Source organism: Chelon labrosus (assembly GCF_963514085.1).
Source record: "Chelon labrosus genome assembly, chromosome: 11".
Classification (NCBI taxonomy): domain Eukaryota; kingdom Metazoa; phylum Chordata; class Actinopteri; order Mugiliformes; family Mugilidae; genus Chelon; species Chelon labrosus.
In genome coordinates, this window is record NC_140344.1 from 1043989 (window position 1) to 1069882 (window position 25894).

A 25894-nucleotide genomic window follows, 5' to 3' on the forward strand; every position below is an offset into this window, starting at 1 on the left:
GACCCCTTTATGATCGCTTGTGATCATCTAGTTCTATCTGTTATGCTGTGTTATGTGTATATATTAAATTAGAATGAAGCATGGCAACCAATCACTTAGATACTGTAGACCAGGGCTATACAATTACAATTTCAGTTGAGCCATATTTTAAAATCAAGAAATGTAGCCAGGCCAGACATGTTAGGTGCCCAGTAAACAGCTGGTAATGACAAATTTCAAACCAGTACAAATCAATGTGATAACAAACTTTTTATTCAAAGGTACATCAAAAAGTGCATAAAACACAATGACAGAGCTGTAATTGAACAGAAGCTGAGGTAGTACAAAGATTTTTTCACTTAAATAAAAATAAATAGAAAATAAAAAATTAAATTAAATTCTGTAAATGATAGTTTTGGTTACAACTTACACAGGCATATTTTAAAGTGCATAAAAATAAAATCTGCGTAGTTGTAGCAATGACATTTGTTTCTGGTCATCTATCTAATAATGCAAGGAGCGTCTGTCTGTGTGTCACTCTGTTGGTTTGTTTGTCTGTTCCACGCATAGCTCTCGAACCACTTATCCGATCCACCTCAAATTTGCTATGTATCTTCGGTTCGCCGGAGTGCAGTGCAAAGTTTCGTGGTTTTTGGACCATAAACACTAAAGATATCGTTAAAACAAGCATTTACTCATTTACCGTTCTTCTGCTCCGTCTGACTGTAGCCACTCCCCCTGTCACTGTTGCCTAGAGACAGACACCACACACAGCGCTGCTCACATAACCCGCGCCTTTTAAAAATGTCCTCTACATCCCGATACTCCTCAAAAAACGTTCTTCATCCCCAATCATCTTCTGAGACTGATACGGTATGGGACATTATGTTATGAGAGGAAGAGGCGGAGCATGCGCACAAATCTTGAGCACTGTTTACAAATCGGCTTTAGAAGAAACCAAACTCAAGGAGAAATGATATTTTGCCCTGGTAACCCTAATAGGCTCAATATCTTCTCCGGCAGGGAAACTAGCATGTAGTCCGCCATCCATCTATAAATCAAAAAGCGTCTATGTGTGTGTGTGTGTGTGTGTGTGTGTGTGTGTGTCTGTGGCACGCATATCTCGCGAACCGTTGGCCCGATTGATTTGAAACTGGGCAGGTGTCTCGCTACGGGCACGAAGATGTGCACTGCTAAGTTTGACGTTGTTTGGATAAGAAATGTAAAATATATCGGTAAAATAGGTTTTCTCCGCTCTAATATTTCCACTAATCCTCATACAGCACCTGTAGGCTCCCACAGGGTTCCCACGCGTCCTGGAAAACCTGGAAAACCTGGAAAATGATTGACCAGTTTTCCAGTCATGGAAAACATATGGAAAATGAAAAAAAAGGTCAAATGTCCTAGAAATTATTAAGTTATCCTGGAAAATTATTTATCCTCCCCCTGCCTTCTGAGCGAATGTAAACGGGTTAAAAGTTATGCGCATGCATGTCTTCTGGGCAACATACGGCACAGAGCTTCTCTGCTTCTAGCCAGTGCAGCGCCCCACGTGACACTACCAGCAAATCAAATTTGATTTTGTCGCTAGCTTTAGCAGAGAATTTCTGGCTTTAGCGACTTTTCAGACCGCGCGCCTAGAGACAAAACTCGGGACTACAGTAAGTTGAAAAGTGCCAGTGTCGCTAGTATCATTCCAAAGAATGACCGGGACAGGGGAATGTATTAGTGTATGACATGATAACTTGTCTCTGTAGCAGCTGAAAATGTCCTGGAAAAGTCCTGGAAAATAATTTCAGGTTAGGAGTGGGAACCCTGTCCCACTATAGGAATATATACTTCCGACGGGCACTGCACTAGTATCTGAAATTTGCAGCTGGGATGAAGATATGTTAAAAAATGAACTGTCAGACATAATTAAATCTAAACCACACATCTGCTACTCGTCAGAGTTGAAAAGGACATGTTTTAGACTCTGTATCTTAGCACTACTCCTGTCAGCACTGCTAGCCACGCTTCAAAACAACGACTGTTGCATTCACAGTCTGAAACACCGTAGGAATTTCTGAAATCTTGCGAGTTTCCCTTTGCATCTCTTCAATTCCAGTGGGCTGGATCACAGGCTAGGCCACTTAGGGGTTGGTTCTGAGCTGCATGTGTCCCACAGGCCGCTAATTGAATAGGCCTGCTGTAGACAACAGTGCAGCAATGCTCTATTGAGTCAGCCAATGATTTGGGTGGCACCTCCTTCTGGACTAGCTGGCGTTTGTGCTTTCCATGTGCCTTCTTGTAACAAGGCTGAGGGGAAGCTCCTAACCCTGTACACCACGTTGCCACTGTGCCCACCAAGGCCCCGTGCCTCAGTCGGGACTCTGCTACCATCAGGCTGATGCCACTTTTGAGTCCTTGGAGTCCCAATAGAGCAAAGCCTCTCTCGACCGAGAGACCCTGAACTCCTCGTCAAGGCTGCTGAAAGGGAGTTGGAGTTTGTTGGTCTTCCCGTACAGTGCTGTGCTGCAGAGGCTTTGAGGCAGACCTAGTCATCTGCGGAGGAAGCTGCTGATTTTCCTCTCCAGGATTTCTACTGTCGAGAGGGCGACCTCGTACACCATCAGAGGCCAGAGTACCCCAGTACGCCATGCTGGTAAATCCAGACCTTAAATCTCCCAGGTAAGCCAGACTTGTCTTCCGCCGATAGCCATGTCTCAAGCTCCTTGATGGTAGTTTGGATAGCTGCTGTGTCCCTGAGACTACAGTCGAAGACCTTGCCCAGGTACTTGACCGGTTTCTCTGTGATAGATAGGATCGCTGTGCCATCCATAAAGAAGCAAAACTTGTTCGTCACTTTGCCCTTCTTCAGCACCATGGCCCGGGCTTTAGCTGGTTGAAAAGCTCATTCTTATCCAGGAGATGAGCTTTTCCAGGCCCTGGAGTATCCATCGCCCTCCAGGCACCAATGTTGTGGTGACAGTGAGATCATCCTTAAAGACTCTGATGGCGGGCTGCCCAATGCCATTCTTGGAAAGAGGGTTTCCACATTCCGTTTCAGTTGACTTGACCATCATGTTCATGGCAAGGGCGAAAAGGCTAATTGAGATAGAGCACCCAGTTATAATCCCCTTCTCAAGCCGATGCCAATCTGATGTTACACTCCCAGAAGTGACTTTGAGCCTGAAGTTGTAGTTCAGAATGAGGTCCTTGATCTTTCTCAGTACATGGAGTCGTTCAAGGGTGGTCTACACCAGCTTGTGGGATATGGAGCCATATGTATTGGCCAGGTCAAGCCAAAGCACGACCAGATCACCTATTCCCTCCTGCGCCTCCCTGATCAGCTGGGTAACTACTCCACTATGTTTTAGGCACACTGATGCATCAGAGATGCCGCCTTTCTGGATGCCAGACTTCTGGATAGGATGCTGAACAAGATCTTCCCCTTGACGCTGAGAACCGAGATGGATAACTGCCTCAGCTTGGTGGAATTCTCTTCCTTGGGTATCCAGACCACCTCCGCCTGCCTACACTGGTCGACTACAGCTCCTCTGCGCCAAACCACTCGCAGGATCTTCCAGAGGATTCTAAGGAGCTCTGGGCAGCACTTGTACACTTTGTGGTGGTTTCGTCTCCTCAGTTGCTGCCTTGTACTGTTTTGCGAGAGTCCAAAGATTTTGCCACAGTTGGTGGAATTTCTCTGCCCTTCGGTTCCTGGTGTAGTTGGGTCTGATGGACTTGCCCTTTTCCACACCGAACCTCTTTGCCCCGAAAGTGACAATGATGGTAGTCATGGTCTGAATCCATCTGTCAACATCCCTTTTTGCTGTTGATTCGATGATTCTGGCTGCATCCTCATCGAACTGGTTCCACACTCTGTGCTGGCTAGTGGGAGGCCACTTGATACGCTGCTGCTGAACTACTTTGCTGGGAGCTGGGGAGCTTATCAGTTGGAGGTTCTGGTCTCTGTAGGGCGCCTCCCGGATTGGCACCTCCGGTGTCTCACCAGGACTGGATCCTGTGTGTGTCTAAGAAAAGTGTTTTAGAAAAGTGAGAATAAATAATTTAAACTTATGAACAATAATTTCTTACATATAAGCAACATGTAAGCAACAAGTGTGAACACACCCAGGATTTGAGATCCCATCACTCAGTACACATTTTTAGATGGTCTGGGCCGCTTGTCACATAAAGGACCACCAACTCAATAAGGGTGCGAGCACCAGTATAAACAGAGTTTTGTCTCATTCATTCAGAAAAAAGGAAAGTCCATGACTTTTGTTCATTATTAATAAGAGCCTTTCAAAATATTTTGAAATATTTCCTTGTAACAGTTTACAAACTAAATAATTAATAAATTTAAACCAGAATTAAATTACTTAAATTATTTAATATGAGTAGGCTGTGTTTAATTCAGAAAAACGTATTGACATGTGGTTAATTTGATCATGTTTGATCATGATGCTGTATCAAAAAAGTAGCCATGTGGAGTTACATATTTCCTCAATTACTTAATTTGCCTTTATTACTGGACAGTAGCTTCAGTCAAAATTTTAGGGCTGCAAATCATCATGAATCAACAATTAATAAAACTCATATGGCCTGTTCAGGAGCAGAGGAGGTTTTGTTGCTGGCACGTAGGACAGACCTGAGGAGAATCTCCTTGGACCTGCCAGACTTCACTGACATAGTATTGCAGGTAAACACGCACACACGCACCCACACACGCACACACGCACACAAACAAACTTATCAGTCCTTTGTTATTATGGTTAGGAGGTCTCAAGTGTTTATTGCTGTTCCTCTACTCTTGCAGGTTGATGACATTCGCCATGCTATAGCTATAGACTATGACCCAGTGGAAGGCTATGTCTATTGGACAGATGATGAGGTTCGGGCTATCCGACGATCCCACATTGATGGCAGCAATGCCATGATGCTGGTTACCACTGAGATCAACCACCCAGATGGCATTGCTGTGGATTGGGTGGCCAGAAACCTGTACTGGACCGACACTGGAACTGACCGAATTGAGGTAAATCTCAGACTTGGCTTAAGGGCCTGACATACATCCCCTTAGTCTCTGTACCAATACTAATATCTGATATATGGAATAATAAACCAGACCAGTCGTTATATGTGTTTCCAACATTTTTGAATCGGCATGCATAATTAATGACATTAAAGAAATAAGAAAAAATGATGTGTGCAATGGTGTGCATGCAGCATCTGAGCACCTCATTTGTTGTAAAATTAACAACCACTTCAATTTAAGTTCGACATTTAGAACATTAAGAATCAAGTGCAGTGTGCCATGTTTTACAGCTTTCACGTCAACTTATTTCCAATTGTGGAAATGATAATAATACTAGCCAATACTGAAGAATATGTGTGAGTAATTTCAGGGTTTATCTTCTTAAAACTGTGAAATATAACTACCATTATATAAATACGTTTTTGTGAGGGATGTGCCATATCGTGCTGATGGCTGAATGGGCATGTTCACAGTAAAATCTAGAAAATCTAGGATCACCCCATGAGAAAGTGGTCAGTATTTTTGAGTGTTTGTATCTGTATAAATTAGTCAAATCTGCAGTGTGAACCTCCCTCCCTACCACCAGTGCAACAATGTAACTTCATATTGTTTAATGTGAATGTAATGCACTCAGTGCAGTCAAGTCAGTGATTATTCTATGCAACTGAACAGAGAACACATCAGCTTGGATGTGATTACTAATAAGACAACCAAAGAAATGTGAATCTTGTGAATCTTAGATTGACCTACAGACCCGGATGATGGTTGGCTATGGTTTGCCCACAACTTCAGAATCGGAAAAATATTCAGCCATGTTGCAAAAAAATAGCAGTAGCAAATTACAGGTAAACAAGCTGACTGTCGCAGGTGCATCGTCCAGGTCAGAAGACATCATCCGGGGTCTCTAAATCTACCTAAACGATCGTGTTTTATGCTAGAAATAAGGTCCAGGTTGTAAAAAAACAGTTCCCCTTTAATGTGAGGTCTGAACAGGCCTGATGTTATGGCTGATCAGTGTATATAGACAGTGTTGTCTTACATTTTAATATTGGAATGTTTTTACAGGTTACCAGACTAAATGGAACCTCTCGGAAAATTTTGATTTCTGAGAGCCTGGAAGAGCCAAGAGCCATTGTTCTGGACCCTGTTAATGGGTAGGTGGTGTGTTTATGAACATATTTTAATTGGATATCCCAGCAGGGCCATGGCCACCATTTCGGACATTAAGGTCATGTATTTTTATGAAAACAGAAACAGAAAATAATATATATTTTAAAAAAACAAAAAAGATGATAAATCCCAAAATATGAATGACATTAAAATAGGACTTTGGCTTGGTAACAATAATAAAAATGAATAATTAATTGCCTTTGTTTCTCTAAGTTACATGTATTGGACTGACTGGGGTGAGCATCCCAAAATTGAGCGGGCCAACCTGGATGGAACAGACCGAATGGTCCTACTCAACAACTCTCTTGGCTGGCCCAATGGTCTGGCCTTGGATCATGCAGCAGGACGACTATACTGGGGAGATGCTAAAACTGACAAGATTGAGGTACATCTAATGCAGGTGGAATGTGGAGAAATTACATGTGTTTGCATGTATGTGTTGTTGAAGAAAAAAACAATCCAAGTCTAGTTCCAAGTTTGCTGAAGTGGTGCAAGTTTATTGGAGTTCCAGGTCATGGTGAGCCTACCGACACAGAGTGGGTCTGAGACCGGAGACTGACCCAGAATGCAGGGCCAGAGCACAGATATACCCTGTCCCCAGGTGTGGTTGCAGACAGTTCCTGAATAGGTCGTATAGTGAATGTATATTGGTCAGTCGAGGGCAACTTTACACAGGAGAGTGAACTCAGTAGGGTTGCAGGAGTGGCTCCCAGACATGGTCAGAACAAACAGACAAAGGAGTGACACTCGGTTAGTATGATCAAGGCTCTGATCAGCAGGGGAGAGGAGACGGGGAGGTTAGACAAAGGAGTATGATCAGGAAACTCTGATCGGCAGGGGAGCAGAGACAGGAGTGATCAACATATGGCTGGAATTGCACCAGACATGTCAAGGCCAATGTCCCTTCAAATACGATGTATATTGTATGCTTAAGTTTTCTTTTTCAGTGTGTTTTAATAGTGATCCTACAAAATGTGGTGTTGCAGCTGGACAGAGTTAGACACTGTTGTGTTGTGACTGGTCTTTTCAATGTGATCAGTCATGTTGCATTCTTAACTGTTGTGATTTGGTATCGACTGTATTGGTCCGATCTGATCTGTTGTAGAACATGTCCAGACTTTGAAAATGGACCTTTTCAATTGTAAATTTCTATTCCACGCTGTTGCTGAGGCAATGAGGCAAATTTTGATGTTTTGCTAGGAAGTCAGCCCCATTCAGCGGCCATCATTACACTTAAAATACACATGGTGTGTTCTACACATATAAACTTGAATGTAAATAGTGGGTGTTCTCTAATCTAGCCCACTGAACCCAGAAAGATTCTACTGCATAAGCCCCTGATTATTGTGCTATGTTAAAAACTATTTATACACTTCTGGTTAGCCGGTAATGGAGTAGTCATGTGGTGCAAGTGCTCCGGTTAAAGTTAACTTTTCAATTCAGCCCTCATTTTTTTCAACAAAACTGTCTCCTTCTTCTTTGTATACTTCCATTTTCTGGTTATAACCAAAAAAGCACATCTTTCCTCTCAAAATGCCCATGAAAGCCGTCAAATTGAGCGATAAAGTAGTGCTAGCATAATGGAACCCATTAGCGCATTACTCGAGTGGCACAACAAGGCATTAACTACCGAAAACATCATTCGCCCTGCTAGACTCAAAGATGGACCAAATAAGGGCCAACGTATCTCATCTCTCACGCTTGCCTCGGAGCAGTTTAGCCGGCGAATGGCCGACCTTGAAACGGTCTGCTCTACTTTCAGCGACGAAAACAAATTAAGACCCTTCTTCTTCATCTTCTCCTTTATCCGGGTCCGGGTCGCGGGGGCAGCAGCTTCAGCAGGGGAGCCCAGACAGCCCTCTCCCCAGCCACTTCAACCAGCTCCTTCAGAGGAACCCCCAGCCATTCCCAGGCCAGACAAGAGATATCATACCTCCATTGTGTCCTGGGTCGGCCCAGAGGTCTCCCTCTGGTGGGACAGGCGTCCGGGAGGCATCTTTACCAGATTCCCTAGCCACCTCAACTGACTCCTCCTGTCGTGGAGGACCAGCGGTTCTACTCTGAGCTCTTCCCGTATGTCCGAGATCCTTACCCTATCTCTAAGGCTGAGCACCACCCTGTGAGGGAAACTCATTTCAACTGCTTGAATTCGCAATCTCATTCTTTCGGTCATTACCCAAAGTTCATGACCATAGGTGAGGTTTGGAACGTAGATCGACCGGTAAATTGAGAGCTTCGCCTTTCGGCTTAGCTCTCTCTTCACCACGACTGACTGATTAAGCATCTGCATCACTGCAGATGCCGCTCAATCCACCTGTCGATCTCCCGCTCCCTCCTACCCTCACTTGTGAACAAGACCCCGAGATACTTAAACTCCTCCACTTGAGGCAGGACCTCCTCCCCGACTCGGAGTGAGCAATCTACCCTTTTCTGACTGAGGACCACGGCCTCAGACTTGGAGGTGCTGATCTTCATCCCAGCTGTTTCACACTCGGCTGCAAACTCATCCGCAAAAAGCAGTGACAAGATCCTCCGATCACCGAAGCCGACACCCTCCCTCACCCTTACTACCGGCTACACGGACCAAGCTCACACTCCTTTGGTACAGGGACTGAATGGCCCTTGGTAAGGGGCCATCCATCCCATATTCCCGGCACACCCCCCACAGGATGCCTCTGGGGACACGGTCGTAAGTCTTCTTTAGATGCACAAAGCACATGTGGACTGGTTGGGCAAATTCCCATTTCCCCTCTAGCACCCTAGCGAGGGTAAAGAACTGGTCCATGGTTCCATGTCCGAAGCGAAAACCGCATTGTTCCTCCTCAATCTGAGGTTCAGCCATCGACCAGACCCTCTGTTTTTTGTATGAGTGTAAACAAAAGGTGGAGTAGCAATGGAACATGCTCAGATACCACTATCATTGAGTATTCTGTTAACTCCGGGTTTTGACCAACTCAGTTTACATAACTGTAAATCTCCATGGTCTAAAAAATCCAGAACATAAACATCTGGTTTTAAAATGTGGTGGTAACTTAAATTTTTATTCATCAAACAGCACAAATAGCTTCACATGCTATGTGAGTTGTCCGAGCCGTGTTCTATGTTAGGTTAAATTCAGTACAGAGCAGGTGAGAGTTCGGTGTGCTGAGGGTCTAGGGCAGGGGTGTCAAACTCATTTTAGTTTAGGGTCCACATATATCCCAATTTGATCTCAAGCGGACCGGGCCACTAAGATAACCTATAAGTAACGACAACTCCAGATTTTTTCCATTTGTTGTTTGAGACACTTTCGGGAAAAGCAATAGGAAATTCCTTTCAATAGGAAATGCAAAGCAAGAACAACACAGTTTGAAATGTGCAAAAATATTTCCGATTCAAACCCGAATCTTTAAGTGTGTGTCCTTGTGTGAATGGGTACTTGTGACACTGTGACTGTAAAGTGCTTTAAATACTAATAGAAAATAGAAAAGCGCTACATAAATCATTCTGTATGCAAATAAACATAGACATTATTTGTCCATCTGCTGTCTCTAATAGTTTTGGTTTCAATAGCGTATTTCACTGTTCATGACAACTGTACGAGGGGTGATTTTTTTTATAACTCATTCCTTTAATTTTAAGTTCTGCATAATTGGGGGCATGGCCCCATTATATTATTATATATATATTTAAGATATATGTATACACTGCCTGACCAAAAAAAAAAAGTCGCCATCTGGATTTAACTAAGCAAATAGGTACGAGCCTCCAATTGGATGATTACTGCATGGGTGATTATCTTTCATCTGGCAACAAGTTATTTAACCCCAACTGATGTAATGAGTAACTTCTCATTTCTGAAACAACTATGTCGAAAGACACATCCCATGGTTGTGGAAGAGATTTTCGTCTGTTTAAGAAGGGTCAAATAATTGGCATGCATCAAGCAGAGAAAGCATCTAATGAGATTGCAAAAACTACTAAAACTGGGATAAAAACTGTCCAACGCATTATTAAAAACTGAAAAGATAGTGGCAAACTACTGCATCAGGGTAAGAAGAGAGGCAGATGAAGTGATGCACCCATCGTGCCTAGTGCCTATTGTGGGGTCAGTGCTACGATCTGGGGTTGCTGCAGTTGCTCAGGTCTAGGTTCAGCAACATTATGTGCCCAAAGAAAGATGTCAGCTGACTACCTGAATATACTTAATGACCAGGGGCCTCATATACGAAGGGTGCGTGCTCACAAAAATGTTCTGTATGTACTCGTTCACGGAAAAGTTCAGATGTATCAAGAGTGAAATAACCCGAACTTGTACATGCCTCATGCCAATGTCATGGCTGGCGTACGCTGGCTTCTGCAGCTGTTGATCCTTTGGCGACACTTAGAGGTGATCCTGGGAAACTGTCATAAATGTGAAAACAATTAGTCCAACCGATCGGGACTGTGCCAGTCTACCCTGAGCAGAGCCATGCCAGCCCTGTGGGACGGAATTATCTGCATGTCAGTGAGGTATATCAAATTCCCATATAATGCATCTGAACATGTCAACATTAAAGCATTATTTAGAGCTATCGACTGCACACACATTGCTATAAAAGCGCCATCACAAGATGAATTTGTAAATGTCAGCAGGAAGTATTTTCATTCGATCAATGTGCAGATCGTGGTGAGTTGAGTGGGCATGTCCACACGCCATTCGGCCCACCTCAGCACCCACCAACACTCTATCCACATGCCAATGTTTTGATTAGCTGTCATGCCCGAGGTTCATTCCAGTTGTTCAGAAGCCAACGGGTGACGTCACGGAGGGTTCCCACTGCGCAAAGACATGTTGAAAGAACGTCTTTTCAACGTCGTTTTTGCACTCTAAGTTTGGTCCCCTGAAGGTGCAGACGGTTACTCCAGACGACGTATTTTTCCGACGTCGAGTGAATGTCCATTAATGACGTCCACACTACCTCCGCATAGGAGCCAATTGTAGTCCAAATGTGGTCTTCATAGACGTCTTTTCTACGTCAAATTTAAACTCATTTTAAACTACAGTCAGGTCTACAATATATCACAATCCAATCCCGACAGTTTTTTCCCCCAGTCTTTATTGCAAACGTCAGTCTTAGGCAGCATAAAATGCTGTAAAATTTGTGAAAACAAAAGTGGTAAAATACAATAAATAAAATTACCTTCGGTCTGTATAAGAATAAAAATGTAACGATACAAATATAATACAAATAGAACAATAAAATATAATAATAAAAATAAAAGTAAAAACCCAATTTATTCATCTTTTATTTACAGACTATGCAATTTGGCTAATGCGAAGAAGTGGGGAGACGTTGTCCATATTTATACAGTTTTTACTCGTAGTCTAGAGGTCAGTGATGTAGCAGCGAAAGCTAGATACCTACATAGTGAAATGCTATATTTTTCATTTCCAGATGTCTGGCATAAAATTGTTGAAATTGCACTTACTCTTCTCAAGAAATTTCAGGCTGTTATTAAAATGTTTTTAAAAATATAGTTTATTAAATGTAAACATTTCCATAAAGTACTTATACTTCTTTCCAATAAAACAAAGTTATGCTGTTATTATGGTCCGGCCTGCTTGAGATCAAATTGCGATGAATGTGGCCCCCAGACTAAAATGAGTTTGACACCCCTGCCTTATGATATGCCTTTGTGGACTTACATGCCACTGCCAAGCTTAGATGCACAATTTGGGTTGTCACCGTTCTTTCCTCACATTTTAACTTATGATGCCCTGTGGGCACCCCTGCTTTCTGCTTCTCTTCCCCACCATATTCACAGCCGCTTTACCCACCTATGTAGGAATGTACCCCTCCTTTACCCTTGGAAAAACTGAAAAAAAATTCCAGTCAATTTTTCTCCCTTTGTCTCAGGTAATCAGTGTGGATGGCAGTAACAGGCGGACTCTGCTGGATGACAAGCTGCCACATATCTTTGGTTTTACTCTGCTGGGTGATTACATCTACTGGACTGACTGGCAGAGACGCAGCATTGAAAGGGTGCACAAAGCCACAGCTGTACGTGAGATCATCATTGATCAGCTGCCAGATTTAATGGGGCTCAAGGCCACCAAAGTAACAGAAACTTATGGTAAGGGAATAGTCTTTTCATGTTAACTTTAAACTGCAGTAGAACATGCACTGCTTAATCAAAAATATGTCAAATGTTGTATGAAATCTGTGTTAATACTTTCCCTCCTTCAATCTGTGCCCAGGTACAAATGGCTGTGCGATGGATAATGGCAGATGCAGCCATCTGTGTTTCTGGCGTCAGCAAGCTGTCAGTTGTGCTTGTCCCATGGGGATGGAGCTACTCTCAGACCTCCAGACCTGTGTAGTACCTGAGGCTTTCCTGCTCTTCACCAATAGGTACACTTACCTGGACCTGGCAAATGTTCTAGTATTACTTTTATTTGCTACTTTCAAATACTGTATTTATGTATCACATACTGTATAAAGATACAGTATGGCCTGAATGACCCTACCATCTCGACTACCACTACTTGGTTCCTAGGAGAGGCACCTACCTCTGTACAGACCTATAGTATTGATTTATGTCCCGAGACATTCTTTTTGCCTTTTTGATTCAGTCTGGTTGGTATCTTGACTCTGGGGAACACTGAAAAAACAAAAAAAACAACTCAGGGCTATCTTTAATAATGAAAGTAAGAGTATTTCCACACGTACAATGCGAAGGGAACTCAAGGGATTGGGACTGAACAGCTGTGTAGCCTTAAGAAAACCACTAATCAGTGAGGCTAACCGGGAAAAAAACGCTTCAGTTCTCTAGGGAGAATAAAGTGACTGGGAGCGACTGCTTTTACTTTCCTCTTTCTTTTTCATGAATCTACGCAGGGCTGACCTGTAGATCCTTCTCCATTTTGCCACTGCTCTCTCCATCTCCATCTCCTTCTCCATAAATGTTTAGAATATCTATCTATCTATGGAGAATTAGTGACAGCTACTTTAAATTTGACCAGTTTCATCTAAAGACATTTGCAATGCAAAGTTTGTAATGTTGTGACGTTTCACTAAAAGCTTATGCAGTAACGCAGCAAATTCAAATATTAAAAAGAAAGCTGTAAAGTTGTAACTCAAATTGCCTTATCCAATCGATCTACTATTGAACCACTGACTCTCTGGTTTATGGACAAACCACTCTCAACTTACTGAGCCACAACTGCCAATATTTTCATCACATGGCTTGGATGTTATGCCACCTCAAACTTTAGAGCTTGCTTAAAATCAGTAAGTTGGCGAAATCGCATACTTAGTCCAACTTAACACAACACGTGTTAACACGTAACACAAAATGCCACGTTTACATTTTATGGTTTCCTCTGTGATTGACCAGATCGATCTCAAATGTGATCAAAATTAGCCCTTGATAATGTGTAGTTGTGAATAGGTTTTGTCAATCCGTAATGTGCTAACACATGCAATAGGAACTTGGTAGCACTTAAAGACGTACAAAAAAGTTGTCTTTGGTTGTCTTTTAAACTTTAAAATAAACTGGGGCAAAATTTTGGAGGTCATTTTGTCCATTTTCAGGAGATGTATTTTAACAAACATGTCCTGCAGATTTGTTCCAGTCTGTTTAAATTTTAGTCAGTCTACTCAGTCGAACTTTGTGATCAAAAGATTTCAAAAACTTCTACAAATGTTACACAATATGGTTTTGGCACTCCCTCAAAGTCTGGTGCTTCGTCATGAATATGGAAAATTGCCATTCTTACGTTTTTTTAAAGGATATTTTAACAAATTTCTCCTACAGAATGCATTAGTTCTTCTTTAAGGTTCCTTCCTTTTAAAAGGGAGTTTTCCATTGTCGCCTTTGTGCTTATTCTGGTGGGTTTCAGGCTGGGTTTTGTGAAGTGTCTTGAGACAATTTGTGTTGTTATTTGTGTTATATAAATGCAATGAAATTTAATTGAACTGAAAAACCATGCAAACTGTTGACCGCTTAAACTTGGACTTGGTTCAGGTTGTAATTTTGTGGCATATATTTATTTTGGTATGTGTTTATCTTTTTTTAAGATTATTTTATGCTGCTTATTCCTCAGGGACAACATCAGAAGCATTTCTTTAGGTACCAACAGCAACGATGTAGCCATTCCTCTGACAGGAGTTAAAGAAGCCTCTGCTCTTGATTTTGATGTCTCTGAGAGGAGAATATACTGGACGGACATACAGGCCAAGGTAGCCTGGGCTGCATACTTTTATTTCAAAAATAATTTAAACAGAATTAACAAATTTGTATTTCCTATTTTGAACTGTGATTAGGAATTTAAAGGATTTAAAATTATAGCTTCCAAATGAATTGGAAATTACTCTTTCACCTTCTGTTTTACTCTTACTTACTCTGGTGTCACTCCTCTCTCTTGTCTGTCAGACAATCAGCAGAGCTTATATGAATGGCAGCTCTATAGAACATGTTATAAAATTTGGACTGGACTACCCAGAAGGCATGGCAGTAGACTGGATGGGTCGTAACATCTACTGGGCAGACACAGGCACTAACCGCATTGAGGTGGCTCAGTTGGATGGCCAGTATCGTCAAGTTCTTGTCTGTAAGGATCTGGACAACCCACGCTCACTGGACAACCCACGATCACTAGCACTGGACCCAGCCAATGGGTAAGGCCACTGCATTTAGAAAGTAGCTCAAAAAAAGTATATGACATGGTCTTAATGTTCCACTTCTGGCACGAACAAGTGTATGCTGAACAGTATAATAAAGCTTTGATTGACACATGGACAATTAGGAACAGATGTAGAGCAGAATGGTGAAAGTTATTCACTGCTTGACACCTGTACTATTTACTATTTATGAGTGGGTGACTTGACTTGAGCATTTCTCCTCTCTGGATGAGGTAATGAGAGTTTTGATATTTAGATAGAACAGCCAGCATCCCACCTGTTTTTCCCCTATTAGTGTCGGCTAAGAGAGGGTTGATGCTATTAAACCTGTTTATTAAAAGCACCTATCCCATGTCATGGCCCAGAGCTGTCAACAAACTCACCTGGAGGAATCTGATGCAGTATTATCAAGGCATTTCCATATTAAAGACAATTGAAAAAAGGTTATCTTCATTCTTTTAATTTTAAATTAAATATATTCCCCCACAATTAAATAAAACCACTTTTAATGAAACTATCAAAACTCTTTATAGAGATACATTCGCTTTTACGCTTATATGCTTATATGCTTTGCTTATGTGTATCAGGCTAAAACAGTTATTTCTCCACAGCTACATGTACTGGACAGAGTGGGGTGGTCGACCACGGATAGCCAGAGCCTATATGGATGGCAGCACCATCACAACCTTGGTTGATAAAGTAGGCCGTGCCAATGGACTGACTATTGACTATGTTGACCATCGACTCTACTGGACTGATTTGGACACATGTATGATTGAAAGCACCAACATGCAAGGTTTGAATACATCTACACACTCATTAGAATAGAATAGAATAGAATAGAATAGAATAGAGTACAATACAATAGAATGTCCTTTATTGTCACTGCAGAACACCGTTTGTACAGAGCAACAAGATTTTGTTTACAGCGCTACACTATGCTCATAGTATTCAAAAGATACAAAATAAACAGTAAAAAGAAAAAAAAATCTGTCTAATCTAAGTCAAAATGGAATGGAGTTGAACGGACTGTAATATACATGAGTATAAATATGAATAACAATGTAAATATGACAGTTTCTATGACAATAGAAAATATGGCTATGGAATATACAGTTATATTTACAGTATTGTGCAAATTGTCATCCAGTATAGATAGAGGTTATTTACATAGCAGCAGCATGGTTACAATGTAAAGTGTTGGCTTGGCTGTGTGTCAGGCAGAGAGTTTCTTGGGCTGATTTAGAGCAACCACAGCTCTTGGGAAGAAACTGTTGTTCAGTCTGGATGTGTGTGTGCGGAGGGCTTTATAACATCTGCCTGATAGCAGCAGTTCAGACAGGTAGGATGGATGTGTAGGGTCCTTGCAGATGCTCTTGCACTCTCAGGTAGAGAAAGAAAGTTACCAGCATGTCTTGTGGTAGTCTGGCCTTCTTTAGTGTCCTCAGGAAAACAACCACTGCTGTGCCCTTTTCACCTGTGCAGTGGTGTGTATTGTCCATGTGAGGTTGTCAGAGATGTGTGCTCCCAGGAACCTGATGCTGGACACCCTCTCTCACCACTGACGACGACTGGAGAGAAGTCCTCAACCTATGATCTTCTGAAGTTGATGACATACTCTTTGGTTTTACATTGTTCAGAGAGAGGTTGTTTCCTGGTGCACCAGTCCACCAGGTTCTGTATCTCTGCTCTGTAGGCTGTTTCGTTGCTGCTGGTGATCAGTCCCACCACAGTCGTGTCATATGCAAATTTCACAATGGTATTGCTGTCAAATGCAGGAGGACAGTCGTGGGTGAACAGGGAATACAGGATACAGGATTTGCCAAGAAGTTGAAAGCATGGCCAATACCATGCTATGCAATTCAAACTAGTACATCAATAACAGACATATTCATTCATTTGTTTGCAGATTTAGCAACTGATGCAAGGGCACTCAATAACGTGTTAGTCACTGGTCGTAACAGCTGAAGTTAAATAATGCAACAACAGTTTATTTGTTGTTGTTTACTACAAGTCAGTGCAAAAGGGCTTAAAAAAGCCTATGAAGAACTGTCATCTGATTTAAGGCTGCACAGTGAAATAAGTGGTTACCTCACTGAGACTTTAGAGGAATGCAGCCTGTGACCTGCAGCTCTTCACCCCTTGGCTCACTGTGGTTGCTATTTTAGTTCCATTATTGCCTCCAGAATGTCATGCTGATCTGCTGTCCAATAATGACACCTATTTGAACAATAGCAGTAGTGGATAAGTTTACAAACAAAGACACTGCATTTACTACTTCATAATAAAAGTCAACTCTTTTGCCAGTCAAATGCAGTGGGCTTTAGGTTCAGACACATTTGGCGATAGTAATTTAACAGATTTAAATTAATCTTTGAGATTTTCCTCTGTTATGGGGAATGTTGCTGACTGTCCAACACAATGGATGAGCTCTTGGCCCTGGTTAGCAGACAATGTGTGCCCCAGTGATGCAGCATTTTAATGTTGCCACACTGTTTTGTGTGGACAGAAACAGAACAGTTAGAGGTCAGGTAGAATACCAGCTTCTTTAGTTAACTCCACATGCTGTAGTTCAGAGCATGTCTAAAATAAATAAATTGGACTACGGATACAGAACTACTGGCCATCAGGTTGAGAAAATGCCACTTGCCTCAGGACTTTTCAGCCATCATCATTGTTTAGATTCCTGATGTATTTGCAAAAAGTAATTATAACAGATATTAACCATTAACTGTTCTCAGGCATATTGTAAACATGCCTAATCTACATGTGTATACACATATTTATTGATAGCGAGATCTTTGTTTGTTTGGAATTTTTGATGTGGTGCTAAAATGTTGTCATATTCTGCAGGTCTTCAGAGGGAGATTATAATAGACGACCTCCCTCACCCCTTCGGTCTCACTCAGTACCGAGATTTTATTTACTGGACAGATTTTAACCTGCGCAGTATTGAACGGGCAGACAAGCGCAGCGGACTCAACCGCACAGTTGTGCTGCAGGTATGGAACCAGTTTAATCTATGGGTTTGGGGTCAACATTTTGATAACCAAATTTCTAACTTTTCATTTGCATTGTTCTCATAATTAGGGGTGTGCCGATACATCGATTATTAGATACATGGCGATGCGACACATGACGATTTGAAAACGATTCATAAATGTTCAAAAACTATTATTTTTCATACTGCATAATGTGAGACCGCGATAAAGCAGGGATCCACGAGTAGGCGGCAACAGACTAAGAGCATATGTGGTTTCTCACCGCAGTGAAGTTAGTTTTAAGTTGGATATTCGACAGACATTCGCTGTGGGTAAACCTCTTTTTCACTACGAGTACAGTGCGACTCCGAGCAAGCCACTCCAACATTTCAAGTGCACCCGTACTACAGACTGTACGGTAAAAACACCCCTCTCTGTCCTTTCTGGGATAACTTTTTCAGCCTTTGACAAAGGCCCAGTTGGTATAGCCACATGTCTTGAGAGCAACAGAAGGAAGAACATCGTCGTCCCCTACGTGGCCGGGCTCAGGAGAATTTTCAGAAATCACTGCATTCACTACCCGACTGTCGGTCTCCCGCTCCCTGCTCCATGAGCCCCAGCCCCAGGCCTGGCTCCAGAGTGGGGCCCTGGTAACCCTCCAGGCCGGGTACACAAACTCCTGTTCTTTTTTCTCATCAAGGGTCTTCTGAACCGTTCTTAGTCTGGCCCTTTGCCTAAGACCAGTCTGCCTTGGGAGACCCTACCAGGGGCAAATTGCCCCAGACAGCATAGCTCCTAGGGTCATTAGGACACTCAGTGGCCGTCCACACAGAAACGCTTTTTGGTGTAAACGCATTTGTTTTGCATCGTTTTGGCCGATCGTCCACACGAATCCTGTAAACGCATTGCCCCAAAATGCACTTTTTTGAAACCGGGTCCCAGGGTGGAAAAATTCGAAAACACGTCTCATAACAACATGCTGTAGGCGGACTACATGCTCGTGTTCCTGTTGGAGAAGATATTGAGCCTATTAGGGTTACCATGGCAAAATATCATTTCTCCTTGAGTTTGGTTTCTTCTAAAGCCAATTTGTAAACAGCGCTCAAGCTTTATGCGCATGCTCCGCCTCTTCCTCTCAGTTTTTTGGTGAATTTCTGAAACTGAAACAGCGCCACCTATAGGCCTGGAATGTGAAGTAGCGTTTTCAGTCTGTTGAAACGGATCCGTGTGGACGCAGATATTCTTGAAACGATGCCATTGAAAATGGAGAGGGAAAAGATCATTTTCGTACGTGTGGACGTGGCCTCAAACTCCTCCACCACAATAAGGTGACGTTTCAAGGAGGAGTATCAGAATTGTTGACGACATAATTTAAAGACCCAATCAAGAACGAGATTTGCTTGTTTCTGGGGGGGAAATAACTGTAGCGAGTGTAGGTATATCATCAGGAGATTTACACCTGTCCACCAATCAGAGACATTTCAGGGAATCGGTGTCTTTCTTATTTAGGTGACCTAGCACTAGCTACATTAACAGCAAACTGATACATAGCTTCAAAGCCAGTTGTCCTACAATCTAGCTATTAACGTACTTGACTCACATGAAAAACAGTCTTTTGATTTTTTGTTTAGGTGGAGAATCAGAAAATGAGAAAACAGGGCTGCTTGATTATGGCAAAAATCATAATCACGATTATTTTGATTGATATTGTAATCACGATTATTAAAGACAATTATTTATTGATTTGAGAACAAGCATTTATTGAACTTTCAACTCTGGTATTTCTTTTAACACGATAAGTGAAAAACAAGAAAAATACAAATAAATAAGAGAAAAATATATTACTAAAGTGAATTAAAAAATATGTAAAAATAAACACTATCGCAGACTTTTGCAGGGCCAGCGTGGAGAATTTTTTTTTCCAACAATTTATTTTTAATACAAGATTCCCAAGCAACAGTACTTCGACCAATGAGGTGAGCGGAATTTCCGCTGTCAGCTCATTGGTCACAGAGAAAGAGACGGCCTGGGAATAAATTTACCGTAAATGTTCATATAAATCACCTGGTTATTCCTCAAATCCATTGACATTTTACACAGTATTTTTTATTTTCACGATAATACGGGACAAAGTGTGTCCGGTGACAGCTCAATACGAGACACATACTTTTGTTTGTAAATACGGGATGACTCCGTTTTTCAAGGGACGGTTGGCAACCTTAGTAGCGTGACGTATCTTGCACAATATCTTCGTTTGTTCCGAGTCAGACTCCTCGAAACCGAAGTGTTTCCACGCCACAGAATTCGCTTTACCTTTCTTCCCGACCAAAGGCTGCCTGTCTGCCATCTTCTATCGTCTTCTTCTACAGTACACTTCTTTTTTTCCGGCGGGGGCGGAGCGGAGCGCACAGGTGGAGATGTAAGGGTTCGCTGCATTTACCACACAAGACACGGCGTGCAGCAGAATGATCGTTTTATTGCGATTGTTTTATTTTCATGATCGAGGGAAGCCAGAATCGTAATCGAAATTCAATTAATCGCCCAGCCCTATGAGAAAACAACCCGTTATCCATTTTTTCAGTTTCAAAATGTAATCAGGCTGAGTTCAGAATCAACTCTTTTGCGATAAAGCACCCCTACCCCTACGTCACTCTGCGTACCCCGTCACTCTGCGTACCCCTGGGGGTACGTGTACCCCAGATTGGGAATCACTGATCTAAAATGTATGTGGAGTGGATGCAAAGTAGGCTATTAATTCAATGGTTTGTCTGGAAATCCTAGTACCCCTCACATCTCGTAAACGGGCCTGCAGCTGTGTGGCAGTTGCATGACGATGTCTGAGTGCATAGGTCCTTAGGTACTAGTCATCATTGCGGTCTGTCACTCGTGGGGCTCCACTCCTGGGTCTGTCACAAACTCTGCCAGTAGTTCTGTGTCTTGATCCAAGTCTGCTGATGACACTTTGAGACACACCAAGTTCACGAGCAACATCTGACTGTGACGTGATAGGACTCAACTGAGCCGGTTCAATAGACGTAGCCGGCGGCTGTGGCTCAGTAGGTAGAGCGGGTTGTCCACGAACCAGGGTTAGCGGTTCGATCCCTGGAATGTGCCACATGCTGAAGTGTCCTTGAGCAAGACACTGAACCCCCAGGTGCTCCCAGTGCGTGGCACTGGTGTGTGAGCGAATGGGTAGATGTGTCTGTGACTGTAAAGCGCTTTGAGTACCAATAGGTAGAAAAGCGCTATATAAAAGCAAGGCCATTTACCATTTACCATTACAGCACACATTCGCTGTCTAATTTTTTTGATAAGCTTCTGCAATGTCACAAGATTTCTTTCCATGCAGTGTTGCATTAATTTTTCACCAAGATCTTGTATTGATGATGGGAGAGTCTAGGGCTGGGTGTTATGGCTGAAAAATGTATCACGATATAAGTGTTTCATATCAGTCGATATCATAATTGATTAGTTTTTTTAACCTATTCTACCCAGTCTTCTCAACTGTGCTGAGCGGGAGCATGTCCTTCGCTAAATGATACGCCACTGCATCCGTTATTTCTTTATATCGCTTTGATGTCTTGTATGGCACTCTTGATCAGAGGTTTCGCTAGACTTTTTCGTTGTCTGTCATTTTGACTCACAGGGTCATAAAAATCCCATCATAACCCATTTTTACCCGTCACTTTAATTTTTGTAAAATGATAACAACGACATATTCTAAAGCATTTAATTTTCATTCATTTTTAATTAATATTCAGTAGCGGTGGAAAAAAAATATATGACCGGCCATCAAAGACGACTCAAGAACAGTGTTGGAGTGTTGGTTTGTCTATAAGATGACAAAAATAGCACAATCGAAGAAAGTATGTGGTTTAAAAATAATATTTTAACGAGGACCCACCACCACCAGTGGTATGATCCACCACTCTCGTTTACCCGACCCTCCCCCACGCACGCAGCGTGCACACACCTTAGGTTTGGCTGACCACCTGAGGGGCGTGGCTCCTATAAGTTACCAAATGATCTATTTACTTTATCACTCAGCACCAACACATTACAGTCATTAGCAACAGCCCTAACTTTTACTGTTCAGAATCAGAATCAGAATCAGCTTTAATGACCGGTACAGGTCCTGGATGGAGGGAAGGTCGGTACCAATGATCCTCTCTGCAGACCTGACTGTTCTCTGCAGTCTGTCCCTGTCATGCCTGGTGGCGGATCCAAACCAGACTGTGATTGACGTGGCCAGGAAAGACTGGACTATTGCAGTGTAAAAGATGCTCAGCAGCTCCTGAGGCAGGTTGATCTTCCTGAGCTGACGCAGAAAGTACAGCCTCCGCTGGGCCTTCTTCCTTACAGAGTCTATGTGGGAGGTCCACTTCAGGTCCTGTGAAAATGTGGACCCTAGGAACCTGAATGACTCTACTGTAGGGACTGTCCTGTTGAGGATTGTGAGAGGAGGGGTTGATGGGGGTCTCTTCCTGAAGTCCACTGTCATCTCAACAGTTTTGAGCGGGTTTAGCGCCAGGTGGTTCTGACTGCACCAGAGGACCAGCTGTTCCACTTCCCTTCTGTATGCAGACTCGCCGCCGTCCTGGATGAGTCCAATGACGGTGGTGTCGTTTGCAAACTTCAGGAGTTTCACAGAAGGGTCCCTTGAGGTGCAGTCAGTAGTGTAAAGGGAGAAAAGCAGTGGGGAGAGAACGCATCCCTGGGGGGCGCCAATGCTGAGGGACCGGGTGCTGGATGTGAAGTTACCCAGTTTCACCTGCTGCCTCCTGTCAGTCAGGAAACTGGTAATCCACTGACAGATGGAGGGGGGCACAGTGAGCTGGGACAGTTTATGGTGGAGGAGCTCCGGGACGATGGTGTTGAACGCAGAGCTGAAGTCCACAAATAGGACCCGTGCGTAGGTCCTTGCAGAGTCTAGTTGGTGCAGGATGTAGTGGAGAGCCATGTTGACTGCGTCATCTACTGAGCTGTTTGCTCTGTAGGCAAACTGCAGGGGGTCTAGCAGGGGATCTGTGATGTCCTTCAGATGGGCCAGCACCAGTCGTTCAAAGGATTTCATGACCACAGATGTCAGGGCGACTGGTCTGTAGTCGTTTAATCCAGTGACAGGGGACTTCTTGGGAACCGGGATGATGGTGGAGCGTTTGAGGCAGGAGGGGACCTCGCACAGCTCCAGGGAGTTGTTGAAGATCTGGGTGAAGATGGGAGCCAGCTGGTCAGCACAGACTTTCAGGCAGGACGGAGACACTTCCTAATCCTCTGTCTCTGAAAGAGTTGACGCACATCCTGTTCGCAGATCGTCAGTGCAGGCAGGGGGCTGGGTACGGGGGTGGTTTGGGGTGCGGCTAGAACTTTTGTGATGGAGAAGGTGGGGGAAGTGAAAGGTGTGAAAGTACTTTCAAACCTGGAGTAGAAATCACTGAGGTCCTCTGCCAGGCGGGGGCTCCCCACAGGGTGGGGGATGGTCTCCTGTAGTTGGTAATGGTCTGCAGGCCTTTCCGAACTGCAGAAGAGTCGTTGGCAGAAAAACGGTCCTTCAGCTTTTCAGTGTAGTTCCTCTTTGCAGCCTTGATCTCCTTTGTCAGCTTGTTCCTGGCCTGCTTGTACAGGTCCCGATCCCCACTCCTGTAGGCCTCCTCCTTGGAGTCCTGGCGTAGTCGTCTCAGTTCTGCAGTGAACCATAGTTTGTTGTTGTTGAACGCGCAGAAGGTTTTCGTCTGCATGTCCTCACAAAAGCCAATGTAAGATGTCACAGTGTCAGTCAGTTCATCCAGGTATGAGGCTGCAGCTTCAAAGACGCTCCAATCAGTGCAGTCAAAGCAGGCCTGTAACTGCATCTTTGACTCGTTGTTATTGTTCAGTAGGAGTTTACTAGCTGACGTTTTTTTTCTCTCTCTGGTAAGCTAATAGTGCAGGTTGTCAGTCAACCACTGTCCACTGTTTCTATTAAGCTTTTGGTTTGTGCATATGTGTTGATGTTAAAGCCAAGGTTTAAGACTAATACTGCCTGTCTACAGAGGACATTTACAGCTTTTGCAATGATAACAAATGTAAAGGAGTGTGGCTTTGGTACCTTTTTCTTTCTCATTAAGGAAAATGTCATCCATCAGTTATATGAAATCTTAAAAATAAATTAAACTAAAAACTTATTTAATTTTTTTTTCAGCATTCTTATTACCTTACAAAGATTGGGGAATTAAAAAAAAATTGTGATTGGATAATATTTTTTTTCTGGTAGTCAGGAGGTTAGCTTGCTAGGGGTTGCTTTTTTGACGTTTATTGACCTTAAGTTTGTTTTGCATTTATTGTTCCTACCTCATCTTCTCATTTAAATGCAATTTCTTTTCTTTATTTTTTAAACCAAATGATAGCTTTGTGACACAGTAGTTTGACATTAAAGGAAGATGTGTTCTCTCATTTATTGTTGTCTTTCCAGTCTTTGGTGGGGGGTGCTCAGCACCCCTAAAGATCTGACCCTAGAATCGCCCCTAACTGCACCTATTAGATTCTTCTGTTGTTAGCCTTAAGCCTAGGAGCATAATAGGATACATTTAGAATAAGTATATATATATTTGGAGTTATTTTGGTGAAAGTAACTTAAAAGTAATGCAGTAGTAGTGTAATGCCTTACAATTCAGAGACAGTAATATTATAATGTAAAGAATTACTTTGAAATGACAGTAACAAGTAATACAGAATATATCACGTTTTTGAAGTAACTTACCCAACACTGCTCAAGAATCATCTAGACATCTATTTAACCGGCTCAGTTGAGTCCTACCACGTTTGATTGGTATATAAATGGCACCATCCAAACATTACATCTAACAACAAAACGTACTACCCGACTTGACCACTAGCAAACTAAAGTACTCAGCCACTCACTCACTTACGCACAATACACAGAGAAACGAAACTTAACGGACTCATAACCCCGCTGCTTGTGGATCCCTGCTTAACCGAGAGTCAGCAGACAGTCACTCGGCCGGCAGATAAACGAAACTTGACCGACTCTTAACCAATGACGGAAAATATTTGGTTAACGCGACCCTTACTCTTGATGATGGTCTGTTGTTGCTTGTGTGTTGTTTGACTGGCAGCACGGACGGAATTTTGATTTCAGAGGTGGGGGGCGGGGGACAAGTATTTTTAATAAAACTCTTATCTTTCATTTCACTGTCTTTTCTAGTAGTTCTCCTAGTTTTCTATTGCTACTTTTAAGTTTTTTTTTTAATTTACAGCGGCAACAGACCACCATCAAGAGCAGAGGTCGCGTTAACCGAATATTTCCCGAGCAGCTTTTTGCTGTATAGGCCGCCGCTAAAGACACACTATTTTCTTGTTGGTTCCTAATTGGAAAATATGTTGGATCATTTGGTGGTTTTCTCTAAATAAAAGATAATGGAGATAAATTTGTGTGGTTACTTTAATTAATGGATGCTGACAAATACCTTGTTTCAAAGTATGAAGTAGCCACAGAGTGAGAAAAATAGAAATCCTGAATGGGGGAAAAGATGCAGCGAAAATCATGATAATCGCAATAGTCGTGATAATCGTTGAATAATTGTTGAATAATCGAATCGTAATCTGAGTCGTAATCGAAACGAATTGTGAGGTGCCTTAGATGGCACACCCCTACTTATAATATGTTTTTTAAGAAACTTAAATTAAAATCTGGGGAAGGTGCTTGTGAGTTTGTTATCTGACATTAAAATTATCAATCACAATATATTCAGAAAACTAATGCTGTTTACAACTGTCACATCATTGGGCTATCTCAGGGCCAGCTGGAGCTGATGCTGGACATCCTTGTGTTCCACTCCTCCCGTCAGCGTGGCACCAATGAGTGTTCGCATAACAATGGCAACTGTGCCCACCTCTGCCTGGCCACGCCCGCTGGAGCTCAGTGCCGGTGTGCCTCCCATTACACCTTGAATCCTGATCAACGAAACTGTAGCTGTAAGTACAGAGCTGAAAATGAAAGGCCACTGGGTTGACTCCCAAGACTGACCATAAATGTAAATCATTAACAAGCCCTTATAATAAAATAAATAATTAATTAATATTATTATTGAATTAAT

General features: G+C 42.6%; 1 protein-coding gene across 2 annotated transcripts in view; it reads left to right on the forward strand.

Annotated features, from left to right (window-relative positions):
- lrp5 (low density lipoprotein receptor-related protein 5) overlaps positions 1–25894 on the forward strand; it is an 84440-nt gene that overhangs the window by 45235 nt on the left and 13311 nt on the right. The window contains exons 8-18 of one of the 2 annotated variants that reach the window (XM_084555423.1): positions 4578–4666; positions 4784–5002; positions 6068–6156; positions 6386–6557; positions 12052–12268; positions 12393–12546; positions 14241–14376; positions 14570–14814; positions 15429–15613; positions 17671–17819; positions 25595–25772. In XM_084555423.1, the coding sequence (XP_084411549.1) occupies positions 4578–4666; positions 4784–5002; positions 6068–6156; positions 6386–6557; positions 12052–12268; positions 12393–12546; positions 14241–14376; positions 14570–14814; positions 15429–15613; positions 17671–17819; positions 25595–25772 (1833 nt within the window). Of the gene's footprint in view, positions 1–4577; positions 5003–6067; positions 6157–6385; positions 6558–12051; positions 12269–12392; positions 12547–14240; positions 14377–14569; positions 14815–15428; positions 15614–17670; positions 17820–25594; positions 25773–25894 lie in introns of both variants that reach the window. The other variant, XM_084555422.1, reaches the window with a different exon arrangement.